This window comes from Podospora pseudocomata, chromosome 6 (genome assembly GCF_035222375.1).
Source record: "Podospora pseudocomata strain CBS 415.72m chromosome 6, whole genome shotgun sequence".
NCBI classification, from domain to species: Eukaryota; Fungi; Ascomycota; class Sordariomycetes; order Sordariales; family Podosporaceae; genus Podospora; species Podospora pseudocomata.
In genome coordinates this window covers 4095592-4111731 of record NC_085890.1, presented here as the reverse complement: position 1 = coordinate 4111731, position 16140 = coordinate 4095592, and the positions used below count along the sequence as shown (strand labels likewise).

Genomic DNA, 16140 nt, shown 5'->3' with positions numbered 1-16140 from the left:
CCCTCTGCTCTCACTCTCCCTTTCGCCTTTAGTTTCTCAACCATAGTAGCCCAGCACGATGAACACTCTCCAAGCTCAAGACTTTCCACAGATTCTGGAATGCATCGAGGATCAGAAGCGAATGCTTCGCAATGCCCAATCCTATGCTGGCAACGACCTGCCCCAAAAAATGAACGGATAGAACCGATTCTCAAATTCAACATCGCTCGCGCGGCACGACAGCAAAGCCAGCAGTGCAGTCCTGGCTCCTCGCAGACCTCCACGTCGTTCATTCCAGCACCCTACCCACCCCTGTACCCGGCCATTTTGCGAGCTGGAAAAAGTCCTGTTCAACGACCTCGTGCTCGAAACCCATCACAGAGGCACATATCTCCTAGTTCGAGTACTCACCCCTCAGGATCGAATGACTGCCGTCATGGCCATTGTGGAGGACGAAAAGAGCGAGGTTTTTTTGCTCCAGCTCTATCATCAGGTTGAGATGATGGAAGACATTCTTATCCCTGGCGGAATATTGATCATCAAAGACCCATACCTGAAGCTCACCGCTGATGGTCGGCACGGATTGCGCGTCGACCACGTCTCCGATGTTGTTTTCCTACTGGCGCATGACAAACGCGTTCCCTCCTGTTGGCACTCGGAGCTCACGAACCCCCAGCTCAAGAGCGCCGACTTTTGGAAAACAAAGGGAAAAGAATTTTTTGGTCAATCAAGATATCAGGCTGCAGTTGAACAGTAAGCAGTCTAGTCTTTGATGTGGGAAGCCTACTTATCCTGAGATCGAATGAAAGTTACACCAGAGCTCTGGTTTCCTCCCCCAGAGCCGATGAGTGCCACATCATCAAGCTCAACCGATCCCTGGCATTTCTCAGAACCAACAGCTCTGATGCAGCTCTTGTGGATGTCAACTCTGTGTTGGAGGTTGCCAACGGCAAGACCAAGGAGAAAGCTCTGTTTCGCAAAGCCCAGGCACTGTACAGCCTCCAGAGTTATCGGGAGTGTTGTGAGGCTCTCAAAGCCCTTTGCCTTGACTACCCCGACAATGCAGCAGCCAAGGTTAAACTCAGCGAGGCAGTGAGTCGGCTTGCTGAACATACCACCGGTAAATACCAGTTCAAGAAGCTTCATGCAGAGGCTGCTCGCCTTCGCCCGCCTCAGCTCGACCATGCAACCTACATTGGCCCCGTCGAGATTCGTCAGTCTGGATCCCGTGGGAGGGGCCTTTTCACCACCAAAGCAGTCAAGACAGGTGATCTTTTGTTTTATGAAAGGGCGTTTGCATACGCATTTCATGAGGGTGAGGGAACCAGCGGCGACAGCAGCAGGCTGATGATGAATCTCCTGATTGACGTCAATGCCAACAGCTTCACCTCTGTAGCCCAGCCGGAACTCATCACCATGCTCGTGCAAAAGCTTTACCGGAATCCCTCTCTGACTTCTGCGGTCAAGGGCCTCCACTGCGGCTCATATTCGCCCGTTCAGGGCACCTTTGACATCATTGACGGAATGCCAGTCATTGACTCGTGAGTGTGCTCGATTCATCATCGGCCGTCGAAATCGCGCCCTGTTTGCCATACTAATGGGATGATTCTCCCATGTTTCTCCTCACCCGCATCCTCCTCTTGAACAGTTTCGGCTGCAAATTTCCGGAAAAAGCTGGTGCTCTCAAGCGGCCGGTAAGAATTGACCGCCTCGGCAACCTATTTCCCTCGCTGGGTCTTTGGACCTTTGCATCTTATATGAACCATTCCTGTCTGAGCAACGCCTTCCGCTCCTTCATCGGGGACATGATGATCGTACGTGCGATTGCGGACATTCCTGTCGATGCCGAGATCACCATTCAGTACTTGAACCCCTTCAATCCGCAACGTCAGCAAAAGTATATCATAAACTGGGCTTTTGCCTGCGACTGTGCCATGTGTGAGGATAATGACCACACAAGCGACATAGTTATTGCCAAAAGGAAGAGACTGGGAGAATCACTTCAACAGTTGCTCCGTCTCCTGTCTCGGCGTGGCGGCTCTTCCGGCACTGTGGGAATTGCAAGCCTGATTTGCAAGAGCAGCGACCTGCTCGCCGAGATGGAGGAGACATACATCAAGCCCGCGGAGGAGGTGCCGCGCCTGACCCTATGGGCTGGCTACCGGGACTTCGCGTGCGCATTAACATTGACAGGAGCAGGCCTTAGTTCCAACTCCCAAAAGGCGATCGAGATTGGCTTGAAGGCTCTGCGATGCCTGGGGTTTGTGATCGAGGGTGGAAGTTTGGGGTCAAATCAAGGGTTGGTTGTGAAAAAATGGGGTATATGGCGCCCGGAGAGCTTGACTGTTGGATCTGTCTAAAGACTGCCTATGACTGTACCGGATCTCATGAGCTGGCGCTGGCAGCTGAGGGGTGCGCAAAGGTGTGTTACAGAATTCAGCTCGGGGAAACTGAGACTTTTCAGTGAGGGCTGGGACGGCGTCAGGTATGAGAGTAGGCTGGGTATGTTGTGTGAAAGAAACAACCAGAAACCTGGCCGGGCTTAACCCCTGAAATATGCCTGATTCACCACTCGGAGGGTTAAGTGGCATCGTGGAAACTCGATCAACATGTACAGGTCAACTCAGGCAGGTACAGATATGGAGCTTTATGCAAGACATTCGAAACATGAACCTAATGATGACAGAAACTATTCTCGCAATCGCAACGTACAGTAGGCTCCACTAAAAGAAGAAAAAAGCAAAACAATAACAAGAGGAAATCGCAGCTATTCTTCCGCTCAAGAATGCGTCGTCAGAAACCTCCCCACCACGCTGACAAACCTGTCTGTTTCCTCCAAATGGGGCGTGCTCGAACTGAGCGCAAACTGCACCCACTTGACCCTTGCCTTGGTCTTGGAGAACCAAGGCAGGACGCAAGCATCTTGCGCCGAGTCAAAGTATCCGTTTATCAGCAGCACTCCACCTGGGACCGTCTTTTCCGTCACCAGACCTAGCTCAGACACCACACTCCAGTCCTTGAGCGAACCGTTGATATCAACCCTGGCGGGTGTGCTTGGGCCTCCGTTCATGGCGTGATGAACAGTGTCATTCTCGGCAAGACTATGCAAAGAAGTCATGAGTTCCTCTGGGAAGAACGGTTCAACTCGACACAGATGACGGCGGTGTAACTCCATGGCTGCTGCGGCGTGCTCTGGGCTCAGGGGGTCGGACAACGAAGCCTGGATTTCCAGTGGCAGAAAGGATCGCAGTTCTACGCCCACCTGGACAAATGTTTTCATGCTGGAGGGGGTAGAGCACAGAATGAGCTTGCGGAGACCGGCCGGCTGGGTCAAGGCGTGGGAGGAGATGAGCATGCCACCCCAGGAATGACCGAAGAGATCGTATACGGTGATGCCCAAGCAGCGAATCAAATTATCCAGCTCGGCGAGGAAAAGATCGATGGTGAAGAAACTTGGGTGATACTGGTGCGGAGAAAAGTGGGTGGAGCGGCCGCAGCCAACTTGATCATACATCACGACGGGTATGGTGTAGTCGGTGCTGATCAAAGAGATGGGGAGGAGGTAATCATGAGGGATGCCAGGGCCGCCATGGACGCAGATCAAGGGAACCTTTTTGCTGGAAAGGTTGCCCCATATAGAGTAGGATGTCTCTGCGATGTCGTTGGAGGAGGGAATGCGGAAGCGGACGGTTCCTGATCTTGTCGGCGGAGCATAACGGCGGGTTTGGCCTGGTGGAGGAGGGTAGGTGGTGGGATCCATCTGGGTGGTTTTTTGAAATCTGGTTTTGTCTTGTGTCTCTGGGTGGTTCTACTTTTTTGAATGTCGTTGTTGACCTTGAGATGCCAATATCTGTACTATCTCAGGTAGGTAATGGTTCCTCTCTTTGGTATTAATACTCCATCGCTCCCAATGTCCTCCTGCTTGAATCTTGATGTACCTCATTCTGATCTCATCGCCAAACTACCTTACCACGCTCACATACCTAGTCATCGTCGTGAATAGAAACTTACTGTTAAACTGCTCTAGTGCCTCTTCTGATCCTCCGTGGTTTTGCGATTCGAGTTCTGACGTAAGAATCTGTTTGTGAATCGTCTTTGAACGGTGCGGGTAGTGCAGCCGAAAAGGCTACAGCTGATGGGCGAATAAGAATGACAGATTCGTACTAGACTTTCCCGACGTGGCAACCCGTATGTAAGCACCACCAGAGGCTGGGGCTAGAGATTCGTACGAACCACTCCATGGATTCTAATCCCGGTCCGGTGCCCGGGAGTGATGCCGTGTCGAGGTTTTGAAACACACAGATCGCCGCTCTTGCCGCATCGATGTTGAATTGATGATGTCTACCTAGAGCAAAAATAGAGGTGTTTGTTTCAACGCTACGATTGAGTGCTCACCATCCCATGTGGCGACGGTTGTGGAGTGGAAACCGGGCATTTTCGTTAGGCAGCCGAATTGTCATTCTCGCTATTCATCCTCCTGCCACAGGCCCAACCCAAGATTTCTTTGTTTGCACCAATGTAACTATCCTCCAGTGGCTCGAACCAAGTAGCAGTCTCCACCTTCTTGTCCACGACGATTGCTGCGTTTGAGATTGAGTATAGATTAGTATTGTCTAGGAAACCAATGCGCTGGCGATTCTTGTTCTCAGTATAATGGGCGAGACATGGAAGCTTGTTGATAATAGCCTCTCCAAGGTCCATCTCGCCGTCCCACTAAATCAAAGACTACTAGTCGATAACATACCTATGTTGAGAACTCACAACCGAGCGTATGAAGATACCTATCTGTGTTTGTTTGATAGCTACTTCATGTCTACCTAGTTCTATGGGCTTCGGGCGTCTAGCTCTGCCTGCCTGAGAGATGCCTGGAGACAGTGAGGTGGGTCGACCTGTTATAGGTACCTAACCAGCTCCACATGGACGTAGCCTCCACGCAACTGATGCTAGGAAACGTAGTACGAAGGTGTCTGACCATGTACAGTGGTGTATTCATCACCCGATGTGTGAGACACGTCTATAGCCGCATCTCACGTTAACGCGGTTTGCAAAATATGCTACGGGGCAGGATACCTTATCTCAGAACACTTACACCGTCATCAGCAGCACCAAGCCCACCTATCGTCCATGGCGGTGAAACAAGCACTGAGGTGGTCTACAAGAAAACTGTCGTTATCTGGCGAATACTGCAGGCCATCGAGAAAGATGATGAGCTGGCCTCCTTGTGCGGCTCGGTGACAACGGGCAAGGTGGACTTTTGACAAGGCTAGCAGCGGTGAGAGCTTCACAAGGAGGCAATATGACGCTACGCCCTAACATTACACCTGTCTGCCGGCCTCTCGTGCGGTAATGCCCCTTCCCGATATACGCGGCATCGAAAAGACACGTCCAGGGTTTAGAACAGTCGAGGTGAAATCACCAAGCCGCTTCATCATGCAATTGCCTGTTTCGCCGCACCATCCGATGAGCTTGACCAAGGAGTGATGCACACCTCATCGAGCTCATCTCGCAATGATAAGGGGGCGCTGTTGGCCCGGTGTGTTGAAGGGAATGCGGTGACTGCATCCAGCTTATCAGTGGCGTGCAGGAAAATGGACATGGCACCGGCGAGAGGAGAAACGGCGTCTAATATTGTGAGCTGAAGACGAGGGAAGGGAAGTTCGACCCCCACGCAGCAGATAAACGTTCCCAATTCTCAGAACCGGCTTGCGGCTCATGATCTTCAGAAGCTTGTCTCTGCCTGGGCTGTGCTTGTGTCTTTGCCGGGAAGGAGAAAAGCCTCCGAGCATGGGAGATATCGTCACAAGTGCCATGCGGCCGGTGAAACTATCGAAACCCACCTTTGGAGAGATTTTTCGGATGCCTCAGAGAAATTGGTTGTTGTGCGGACCGGCTCGGCGCTCTTCAGCTCGGTTCAAAAGCCCTCAGAATTCCACTCCGTGAAATTATATCACTTCATGGAGCTTGCGGCTGAAAAGCATCATAGCACACAGGAAGCAATCGCATTCCCTGAGTCCTGTTTGCACTGACCTCCAAGGCGACCAGGCGTTCCATGCCTTGTGGCACGACAGAAAAAGGCGCTATCGATGCGCTGGAGCTGTTGTGGAAATTAGCACAGGCCCAAGAGGGAATCACTGAATGCCACAAGCGGTTACTGCATGACATCTGGTCTAACTTGAAGAGGACGAAAAGGTGAAGGTGGTGGGCAGGAGAAGCTGCAGGAACAGGGGGGAGGCGCCCAGCCACAGTCCCATGTTCAAGACCCTCGTTAACCGAACGTTACGATTGCATTCGTACTGCGTAATTTACGCGCCCGTACACTCTTTACAGATGCCAAACAAGCATCGCACATTTCCACCGCTCCAGAACGCTAGCCACGCTGTCAACCAAGAAAAGTCTGTCTGTCCGATCCATTGGCGAGCTGAGAAAAGAAGGGATTGCTTTGCAGGGTAACACGACCGCATCTCTGTGTTCGGATTCGCCCAGTGTGCCCTGGTGGGTGGATCAATCATCCCACGAGGCCATTGGGGGGTCCGGAGGATGAAGTGCTGAAGAATGTGTAGTATACACTAGGCCTGGCGAGACCATGGTTCTGCTGCTGATCGCAGATCGTCCGGCTGTTGCTGGCTGAAGATCGAGATCATCTCCATCGCGCCCTGGGCCGGTGATGATCGGTGGGGTTGTGGAAGCTGTCAAAAGTCAACTGTCAGCGAACAAGCGCGAGATTTACCGCTACCCGAAAGAGGCAGGCATCCCCTGGCCCATTCTGGCCCCTGCAGCCCAGCGACGGGACCCACCCATACGAACAGACAAGGGGGCCCCTGGGCGATAAACTCTCGCACAGGTGGGCGCCCAGACGCATGGCCAGCTCCGGATGCCTTCAGCTGCCCAGAGAGGTGCCCGGGCCTATGACCATCCCTTTTCGGGGCGTCCAGCGTAACGCTCCCCCTTCATCCCGCCTTTACAACCACCACCGTGCCTTGCTGTCGTGCGGAGCTCCTCTTCTTTCGTTTTTTTTTTTTGGCATTTGTGCTTGTCTCTGCTGCAACACCAGACTGGTGTCCATCACGCCCATTCAACCCCTCCCTCTACCCCACGATCGTTTCCCTGGTTGTTTACTCTCGTTGATCTTGCAACCTCCAACTCCTGCCGCCTTGACAGCTCGACGGCGTTGTGCTCCGGCCCCGCCAACTTGGTATAAACAGCAGCCCATCAACAAGCCCAAGAATATCTCACATGGATCACCAACAAGACTACTATGGCCCTGGCCAACCAGGCACCGTGAACTCGAGCGCCGCCCCAACACCACGACGTCCGGGCTCGCTGAACGACCCAGACGGACGGAACCCCTTTGGCGATGGTGTCGAGTCCCAGGCTTCCCAGAGATCAGTCAACAATGGCAACCCATTCTCCAGCCCGTCGGCATCCCGCCCACCGAGCAGCTTCGACTCTTCCTCGGCCATGGGAGCCCGCTATGAGGACAGGGGACAGCGCTACTTTCACTCGAGGCGAGTACGCAAGGGCGAGGTGGAGAAGCCGTGGACCAAGACGGTTGATCCCAAGGAAAAGTGGGTGACGATTCTGCCCGTGATCGGTATCGTTATCGGGTTGGGAATTTCGGGCTTGTTGGTGTGGGACGGCATGCGCAGTGTGGTCAAGCACAAGTACTGCCCAGTGTTGGAGGAAGACTTTAGCCGGGGCTTCAACTCTGACGTCTGGATGAAGGAGGTGCAGCTGGGCGGGTTCGGGTGAGTTTGAGCTGAAATGCTGCCATGTCGCGATACCCCAACTAACAATATCACAGCAATGGCGAGTTTGACATGACTACTGCGGGCGACGAGAACGTCTTTGTTCAGGATGGCAAGCTCATCATCAAGGCGACCCTGACCGATGACAAGTACATCTTGCAGAACCACACCATCAACCTCATCGATGACGGTACTTGCACATCCACCGAGTTCAAGCACTGCGTTGCTGTCACCAACACCAACAACGGCAACTCGAGCATTGTGCCCCCTGTGAAGTCGGGCCGTATCAATACCAAACCGGGTGCCGCCATCAAGTATGGCCGTGTCGAAGTTACTGCCAAGCTTCCCGAGGGTGACTGGCTCTGGCCCGCCATCTGGATGATGCCCGTCAAGGACACCTATGGAGCCTGGCCTGCGTCTGGCGAGATCGACATTGTGGAAAGCCGCGGCAACAACTATACCTACCCACAAGGTGGCAACAACATCATGTCCTCTGCTCTTCACTGGGGTCCTTCCCCCGCCCAGGACTCGTGGTGGCGCACCAACGTCAAGCGCCCCGCGCTCCACACGACCTACTCTGCCGGGTTCAACACCTTCGGTCTCGAATGGTCGCAGAAGTACCTCTTCACCTATGTCAACTCGCGGCTCCTCCAGGTTCTCTACACCAACTTTGACACTCGGCTCTGGGAGCGCGGCAATTTCCCCAGCGCCGACTCCAACGGAACCTGGATCCGCAACCCCTGGGAACAGGGCGGGCAGAACGCTCCCTTTGACCAAAAGTTCTTCCTCATCCTCAACGTTGCCGTCGGCGGCACCAACGGCTGGTTCGAGGACGGTGTCAATGGCAAGCCCTGGCTGGACTCTTCCGAGAACGCCAGGAAGAACTTTTGGGAGGCCAGAAACCAGTGGCTTCCCACATGGAAATCCCCGCAGATGGAGGTCAGCAAGGTCATCATGTGGCAGCAGTGCAACGGTGACGAGGGTGATTTGTAGCAGGTTACGGCATTCTTCATGGGCATACAACAAACTAGGGTTAATCGTTTCCTGGGGTGGGGAGATATTTTACTGGGTGTTTTGGGTGTTACTGATAGATTGGTTTTTAATGTTTTTTGGTATATCGTAATACCTGTCTCTGTGTAACTATTTTGGTATTTGCTTGTCGAGGACGATGAGGAACATTGGACACTGTTTTGGCAGCACAGAGATGAAGCAACAACAACATGGGTGTGCATTTCTACCTGAGGTACTTGATCTTGATCACCTTGCCAAACGTTTCCCAGCGTGGAAATGATGTGCGATTGCATATCGATCACATGCTTTGTGCTCTTCAACAATTGACTTTGGGAGATCTGGACGCCACTGTCGATGGTGGGGGCCCAGTGATGGTGGTGAGGGACGGGAGGAGTAGCGCCATGTTGTGCCACCGTGCTGGTCTGGATCTCCAACGTCATTCAACCCGAATTGGCTGTTGTGGTTGTTGTTGAAGGTACCCACCTTATCTTCAAGCTCGGTGAAAGGTGAGCTGACTGCAGATCAGGGGTGTCTTTTCACGATGTCAACATTGGACCCAAAACGAGGATCAAGGTGCATGGCCCTGACATCTTATACGTCAAGAAGCATACAAGCTTACCCTTAATCCAAAGATGGGAGGTTGAAGTCCAACTCCATGTGGCTGACCGAAGCATGGCAGTTCCATGGAACGGTCTCACCTGCAGCACCACCCTTGACATAAACACCGCAAAAAAGTCCGAACCCCCTCTAGCAAAGTTATCCGAAGCCGCCTTGTCACGTACTGTAAAACAAACGAGTCGTCTTCCAAGTCCAAGAGCGTAAGTTGCATCTAAACCGTCCGGCCTGCCTGGAAAGCTCGTATTTTGGTCTTTGTGATCCACCACAAGAACCAACCTCGAGCGGATATCCACTCGAACCTTTGGGAAAGCGCAACAAAACCACAAATGATGGCGCCGACCACCAATGCGCTGGACACTCATGGGCGATACGAAGCCCTGGGTACGATGTAAGGAGTTAACGCCAGAGTTTCGTTCACAGCAATCAAGCACAACAGATGACGTGAGTAATGATGCCAACTACCGTTCCCGCCGTACAACACTTTGCCCTGTTATTTACAGAATACCAGGGCCGCAGCTCTGTTTGTGCTTGTCTTACCTGGAGCGCGCGCGGCAGGAGGGGCGGCAGCGACCGAGCCGTCAGTCTCAGTCCCCTGAGCCCGAAAGCTCGGCGGCGTCGACAAATCTACGGTGAGCCGCCACGGCGAAGTTGAGCAGAAAGGTATGCGATGCGAAAGCAAAGTTTCTCCGTGCGTGCAGAGATTGAACCGAGCCTTGGGATTCCAGCATCACCTTTGGCATCATAGAGCGATGATACTCGCCTGGAGTTGGCCATTTTATTCATTTATTTATTTTTTGTTCAGGGTCTGCCTCAAAACGCTTGGCGAGGCCAAACCTAAGCCGGTGAGCCCCTCGGCCGGCTGGCGATGGATTGCTTTCTCGATAGGGCTTCCAGGTTGTTCGGAGGGCTCCACCACACGAGCGCTAAAAATTTCCTGAAGGCCGGGACACCGTTGACGGAAATGGTGCCCAACACGTGCCCAACGGTGCCGGCTGCTGTGGAAAAAATATGTATGTATTGTACGGCCGGTGCTGCTGTCTTCGGGGGTTCCAGACGGTGGAGATGGCTTCACTAAAACGAGTCAAGCGGTGGCTGCACAGTCCCAAGGCAGGAAAAGCCATTGCGTAGCTGCCAGCTGAAAAGGGAGCGGTGTTATTGCAGAGGACGCATCCTGTGCAGCATTCGGCTGTGATATTGACACTGACAACGCAGCCATGCATGTTGCTGATAAGGAGACGCGATCCTGACGCTTGTGTCTAAATTTTTTTTTTTTGAGAATACTCAACAACCGAGAACCCTGGCCCTGTCTGCCGGTATCCAACATGATCGACGTCGGCGGAACCCAGCAATTTGGGTCGGCCGGGATGGCGCTGGCATCTTCATTCTTGAATATGAAAACCCTATTTTAGATGGCCGATTACCGAGATAGTCTCTGGTGTTTTTTCGATCCGAGACCTAACAGAGCTGGACGAATACTGGGAAGCCCATGATGGAACAAGTGGCCAGCATTGTTCTTATCGTCCCTGGGAGACCCTGAGTAGTTACCAACCTGTGGGTTCAGTGGCACGGTTCACCGAAAGGCAATGATGAGATGAACAAGAGCGGTGCACGGTCTCGGATATCAGATAGGACCCCTTCGCGGCTGACTTTTACAGGGATGTGAAAAAGAGACCTGGTTTTTCTGGCTTCCTCTCAAGAAGAGGTCGGCACGGGATCGCGCAGCGACTGGCCAGTTGAGATGTCGGAATTTTTCTGTCTGGCGGGTTCGGGTTGTACAGAGATAGGGGAATACGAGAAGACGGCAGCAACAACGTTTATGAGCCAAAAATAGGTAGGACAGCTGCGTAACCTCGGCCAACAATTGTCGCCTTCCTGATCAGATTGTTCCTGATCAAAATGCGAGCCAACGGATCCAACGAGTAAAAGCAAACATTTCCTCGTCTCTCTCACATCGATTGATTAGGGATCTGAGGTACCTACCTTAGGGAGATCGGGAAAACATGATGCGCGCGGGGATTTGGTCGCGGCGCTGCAAATAAGGTTTGGAGGATGAGGGGCACAGCGATTAATACATGCGGAATTGTCATCAGAAGCCTGTACTCTATAATTGCAGTGTCAATAAATCCGGGTGACGCGACTTATCATGATGAAAATGAACATCAACAACAGCACAATCAGGTAGTTATATGTTCTAGAGGTCCATGACCAAATTGGCTACCATAGCGAAGTGCGAGCCAGGGTTGTAGTGACTGGTAATGGTGTCCGTTAACATACCAAGCAGAAGTGTCCTGCAGTCCTCTATTAACTTCACACCACTGCATCAGCGTCTGCGATGTAACATACTATGGCGCGATACAAAATGGAGCATGTCCCCCACCGACAGAGGGCGCGAGCGATAGGGGGTCGCAAAGCAATAAACAGATATAATAAAAAAAATATTGCGATAAATAGATGTGGCTGCCATCCAAGAGCTGAGCTGGAAACCCACCGCTGTCGCATTAGTACCGCATTCTTCTGCCCCTGTCACCCCACCTTTCTGATGTGACAGTATCCGTATCGATGTATTTCAGTGAAACTATCGTTTCCCCCACTTTCCACCGAAAGTACGAGAGCAAACACTTCGCATTGGCGTTCCCAAAGGCGCTGAGAAAAACGCCATGAAATTTCCCTAACCGCCAAGCTTCCAGCCTGTGGATGCGCCCAAAAATGGCGCCGGCGACAACGAACCGCCTGGCCCTGCCGATTTGGACACCAGGGCAGCCTGGACGGAGGAGAACAAAGCTTCGCCCGTCCGCCCAGTCTCTGAGCGCGGAAGGGTAACCTTCAGCCAGATCAAAAGTCACCACCAGCCAGGGCGTTGTGACAGTCAAACAGAGGATGGCTGACAGCGGGACAGGAATAGGATACGTACCGGTAACCTGGCTTCCGCTATCACCCACACGGGCCCTCCCAGATCCCTCACCCATGCTGTGAAGTGAACACCACACAGACAGGGGGGCACATGCCAAGCGCCTGGGCTTCGGTGGTCGTCAAGACCCCCGGGGCCAATCGCCTCTGAACCGGGGGGGGCAGCTTGCATCCCAGCTCCAGTTGCTGTCCACTCTTTTGATCCTCTCCCTCCCTGTCGCCGTCTCTTCGTTCTGTTCCTCCAGATCTTCGAATTGCAAAAAAAAAAAAGTCAGAAAGGCTCGGGATCAAGGACAGGACAGGAGCTGTGAAAGCTTGGGCGCCCATCACCAACACTCCTCAAGGCACTGCATTTGACCCAAGCCGTCGAAGTCCGCTGTCTTGAGCGTCCTTCACCCGCTGTCTCACTCGCCTCGCTCCTCCGGCTTGGAGCATAAACAGCAAGCCGTCCACTCGCTACCTTGACTTGGTACCACGCTCGTTTCGCCCAAGCATAACACTGAGTCCCCAAGACTAAACAACAAGGTATGTCTTTGGTGTGCGAGGAGCGGTGGCGGATGCTGATCACATACAGACGTCAAGTTAAGCATCCACTTGGGTGTTAAGGTTGTTGTCGGTTCGAGTGGCGCTCTCCACTGTGTGCTCTTGAACAAGAGGGCTTAAAGTTACAGGGCCTACCCACCCTTCCGGACCGGGAACTTGAACTTCGACCGGCAAGAGAGCACTTGGGAAACGTCTCTTCTCAACCGAGTGAGGCCGCGGTGCCCTCGACCCCATCCAGCCATGGGTATCGGCAACTACTTCAAGGCCGAGAAGCCCGGCAAGTCGGAGGAGGCACAACAGCAGCAGCAAGTACAGCAACTCCAGCCCCCACAACCACGTCGAGGCTCGAGACAACATGGACACCAACAAGGCCAATCATCCGTCTCAGAGAAGCCGCCATCAGAAAGGTTGACTCACAATGAGCACGAACTTCAGCTTCCCACACCGCGGGGGAGCTCGAGACCACAGTCAGTATCAGGTCGGTCCATCAAGTCAACAGGTAGCTCCATGTTCCTGGATGACATCAAGCACGAGGTCATGGTAAACTACCTTTACCAGCAGCAGTGCTCGCACTTGTGGGTATCAGATGGCAGCGGCGAGATTGAGGGCGTGCTGTTGCGCAAGTCAAGAGGACAGTACATGGCCTGCCCGCCATCACTTGGAAACTCCCCATTCGCCATGGCTTGCGCTGCGCTCAATGTTCAGGTATGTGGACTACTTGCTGTTTGAGAATGCGCCAGCGTGTATGCTGACCCGGACCGTAGTGCGCCATGACTGTCAACTCCAGAGTTATCAAGACCTTTTTGGCCTGGTCGCCCGATGCCGTTGATGTGCCATTGATGAACGGCTTGCGCGTTCAGATTCTTCCCACTATTGACGACCTGCCACGTGCCAGAAAGCACCAGTTCGCCGCTTTTGTTGCCTCCGAGGGCCTCCTGATTGTGTGGGACGACGAGGCGCTACACCTGGTGGAGAGAGCGAGGGGTATCGAGAAGGAGCTGATGGACTTGGTCTGGAAGGCTGGCGCTGAGGAAGATGAGGAGGAAAAGGGTGGACTTCCCATCCCTGTGGAGGCCGAGGTTGATGAGGAGAGCGGAGAGTTGAAGCCCGAGAAGAGACCAGTCCATTTGCTCAACACCTATCTCGTCAGCTTGACCCTCATTCTGGTCACCGTCTCTCTGGGCGCCGCCTTCCGACAGCTCGCCATTGAGGTTTCGGTCGACAACAACTACACCCGCTTGGCCCTCGTCGCCTTGTTCCCAGTTCAGATCTTCTTCACGCTCTTCTTCGCTCAGGTTATCGTCGGTTGCCTGGCTCAAATCTTTGGTCCGATCCGCCAGCTCACCATCAACTCCAAGTTTTACTCTGCGCGCCCACCTCCGAGACTGCAGGCGGCCATCCTGCCACACGTGACGGTCCAGTGCCCCGTCTACAAGGAGGGTCTCAACGGTGTCATTGCGCCCACCGTCAAGTCCATCAAGCAGGCCATGTCGACATATGAACTGCAGGGTGGATCTGCCAACATGTTCATCAACGATGATGGCCTTCAGCTGATCTCGGAAGAAGACCGCCGCGCCCGCATCGAGTTCTACGCCGACCACAGCATTGGTTGGGTTGCCCGTCCCAAGCACGGCGAGAATGGTTTCACTCGCAAGGGCAAGTTCAAGAAGGCTTCTAACATGAACTTTGCCCTCATGATCTCGTGCAAGGTCGAGGAGAAGCTCGAGCAGATTCAGCGCACCCCGGATTGGTCTCAGCACGATGAAGCGATGGCCTACGAGCGTGCTCTCAAGGAGGTCCTCGAGGCCGATGGCCGCGCCTGGGCTGATGGTAACATCCGTGTTGGTGATTATATCCTGCTGATTGACTCTGATACCCGTGTCCCCGCCGATTGCCTGCTTGACGCTGTCTCCGAGATGGAGCTCTCTCCCGATGTCGGCATCATGCAATTCTCGTCCGGTGTCATGCAGGTCGTCCACACCTACTTCGAGAACGGCATTACCTTCTTCACCAACCTCATCTACAGCGCTATTCGGTACACTGTCTCTAACGGTGATGTCGCCCCCTTTGTCGGTCACAATGCCATTCTCCGCTGGTCCGCTATTCAGCAGGTCTCGTATGAGGATGAGGATGGGTACGAAAAGTTCTGGTCCGAAAGCCACGTGTCGGAAGATTTCGACATGTCTCTGCGTCTCCAGTGCAATGGTTACATCATTCGTCTCGCTGCGTGGGCCGGTGAAGGGTTCAAGGAAGGTGTATCACTTACCGTGTACGATGAGTTGGCCCGTTGGGAAAAGTATGCCTATGGTTGCAACGAGCTGCTCTTCCACCCTATTCGCATGTGGATCTGGAAAGGGCCATTCACGCCTCTCTTTCGCCGCTTCCTGTTCTCCAACATTCGCTTCACCTCCAAGATCACCGTCGTTTCTTACATCGGTACCTATTACGCCATCGGCGCTGCCTGGATCATGACCAGCGTCAACTACTTCCTCATGGGCTGGTTCAACGGGTACCTCGACAAGTACTATGTCGACTCGTGGCAGGTTTGGTTCTCCATCATCATTGTGTTCAACGGACTGGGCAACATCGCCCTGGCTGTCATGAGATACCGTGTCGGCGAGCGCAACATTCTGTACGCCATCTTTGAGAACTTCAAGTGGACCTTCTTGCTGGCCATCTTCTTGGGTGGTCTCTCGCTGCACGTGTCGCAGGCCCTGCTGGCCCACATGTTTGAGATCGACATGACATGGGGTGCCACCAGCAAGGAGGCCGAGTTCTCCAACTTCTTCATCGAAGTGCCCAAGGTGCTCAAGAAGGTATGTTATCTGTTTTGCCATCTCCACACGAGGATCATGCTAACACGGCCATCAGTTCAAATTCTCAATGCTTTTCGCCTCGCTCTTCATTGCCGGCATGGTCATCCTCGCCGTTGCGCCCTTTATTCCTTACAGCTGGCACATCACCGACTTCGTGGCCATCCTTCCCATGGCGACCGTCGCGGCATCGCATCTGTTGCTGCCGCTTGCTCTCAACCCAGCGCTGATGACCTTCTCGTGGTAAATGATGAGCCACGACCTCGAACAACAAAAGCGTTGCACTTTTTTCTTCTCTTTTTGTCACGTGCAGCCATGCATATATCACATACAGCCCGAAATATACTTATTGTTATTACCGTCACCTCTCGCCAAAACAAACACTACAAAGACTTTTCTTCTGCTGTCAGATATACACAACTCATATAGACCAGGAAGACAATAGGGGGTGGGATTGGTACCTAGGAAGGCGGAAGTTTGGAGTTGGTTAGGGGTTCTTGGATTTAATGTTTTATTTATTTGGT

At 53.2% G+C, this 16140-nt stretch overlaps 6 protein-coding genes across 6 annotated transcripts; 4 read left to right on the top strand and 2 right to left on the bottom strand.

The window, feature by feature from the left end:
• Positions 1–415: 415 nt before the first annotated feature.
• QC762_610930 (uncharacterized protein) lies at positions 416–1524 on the top strand (the record flags this gene model as incomplete). Its single annotated transcript, XM_062892773.1, has 2 exons — positions 416–732; positions 789–1524. 2 exons carry the CDS (start codon positions 416–418, stop codon positions 1522–1524), a joined length of 1053 nt encoding a protein of 350 aa, XP_062741388.1.
• Positions 1525–2758: 1234 nt separating this feature from the next.
• On the bottom strand, positions 2759–3739 carry QC762_610920 (uncharacterized protein; the record flags this gene model as incomplete). The annotated part of the gene is made up of 1 exon (XM_062892772.1): positions 2759–3739. The coding sequence occupies one exon, from the start codon at positions 3737–3739 to the stop codon at positions 2759–2761; it is 981 nt and encodes a 326-aa protein (XP_062741387.1).
• A 505-nt stretch (positions 3740–4244) lies between these two features.
• QC762_0102770 (uncharacterized protein) lies at positions 4245–5105 on the bottom strand (the record flags this gene model as incomplete). The annotated part of the gene is made up of 3 exons (XM_062884219.1): positions 4245–4559; positions 4882–4916; positions 5095–5105. 3 exons carry the CDS (start codon positions 5103–5105, stop codon positions 4420–4422), a joined length of 186 nt encoding a protein of 61 aa, XP_062741386.1. The 3' UTR covers positions 4245–4419.
• A 1448-nt stretch (positions 5106–6553) lies between these two features.
• Positions 6554–10823, top strand: QC762_610910 (uncharacterized protein). The gene is made up of 2 exons (XM_062892771.1): positions 6554–7724; positions 7781–10823. Exons 1-2 carry the CDS (start codon positions 7213–7215, stop codon positions 8715–8717), a joined length of 1449 nt encoding a protein of 482 aa, XP_062741385.1. The 5' UTR covers positions 6554–7212; the 3' UTR covers positions 8718–10823.
• Positions 10824–12059: 1236 nt separating this feature from the next.
• Positions 12060–12923, top strand: QC762_0102750 (uncharacterized protein; the record flags this gene model as incomplete). Its single annotated transcript, XM_062884218.1, has 3 exons — positions 12060–12169; positions 12540–12631; positions 12835–12923. 3 exons carry the CDS (start codon positions 12060–12062, stop codon positions 12921–12923), a joined length of 291 nt encoding a protein of 96 aa, XP_062741384.1.
• A 120-nt stretch (positions 12924–13043) lies between these two features.
• On the top strand, positions 13044–15863 carry QC762_610900 (uncharacterized protein; the record flags this gene model as incomplete). The annotated part of the gene is made up of 3 exons (XM_062892770.1): positions 13044–13508; positions 13568–15619; positions 15675–15863. 3 exons carry the CDS (start codon positions 13044–13046, stop codon positions 15861–15863), a joined length of 2706 nt encoding a protein of 901 aa, XP_062741383.1.
• Positions 15864–16140: the final 277 nt, after the last annotated feature.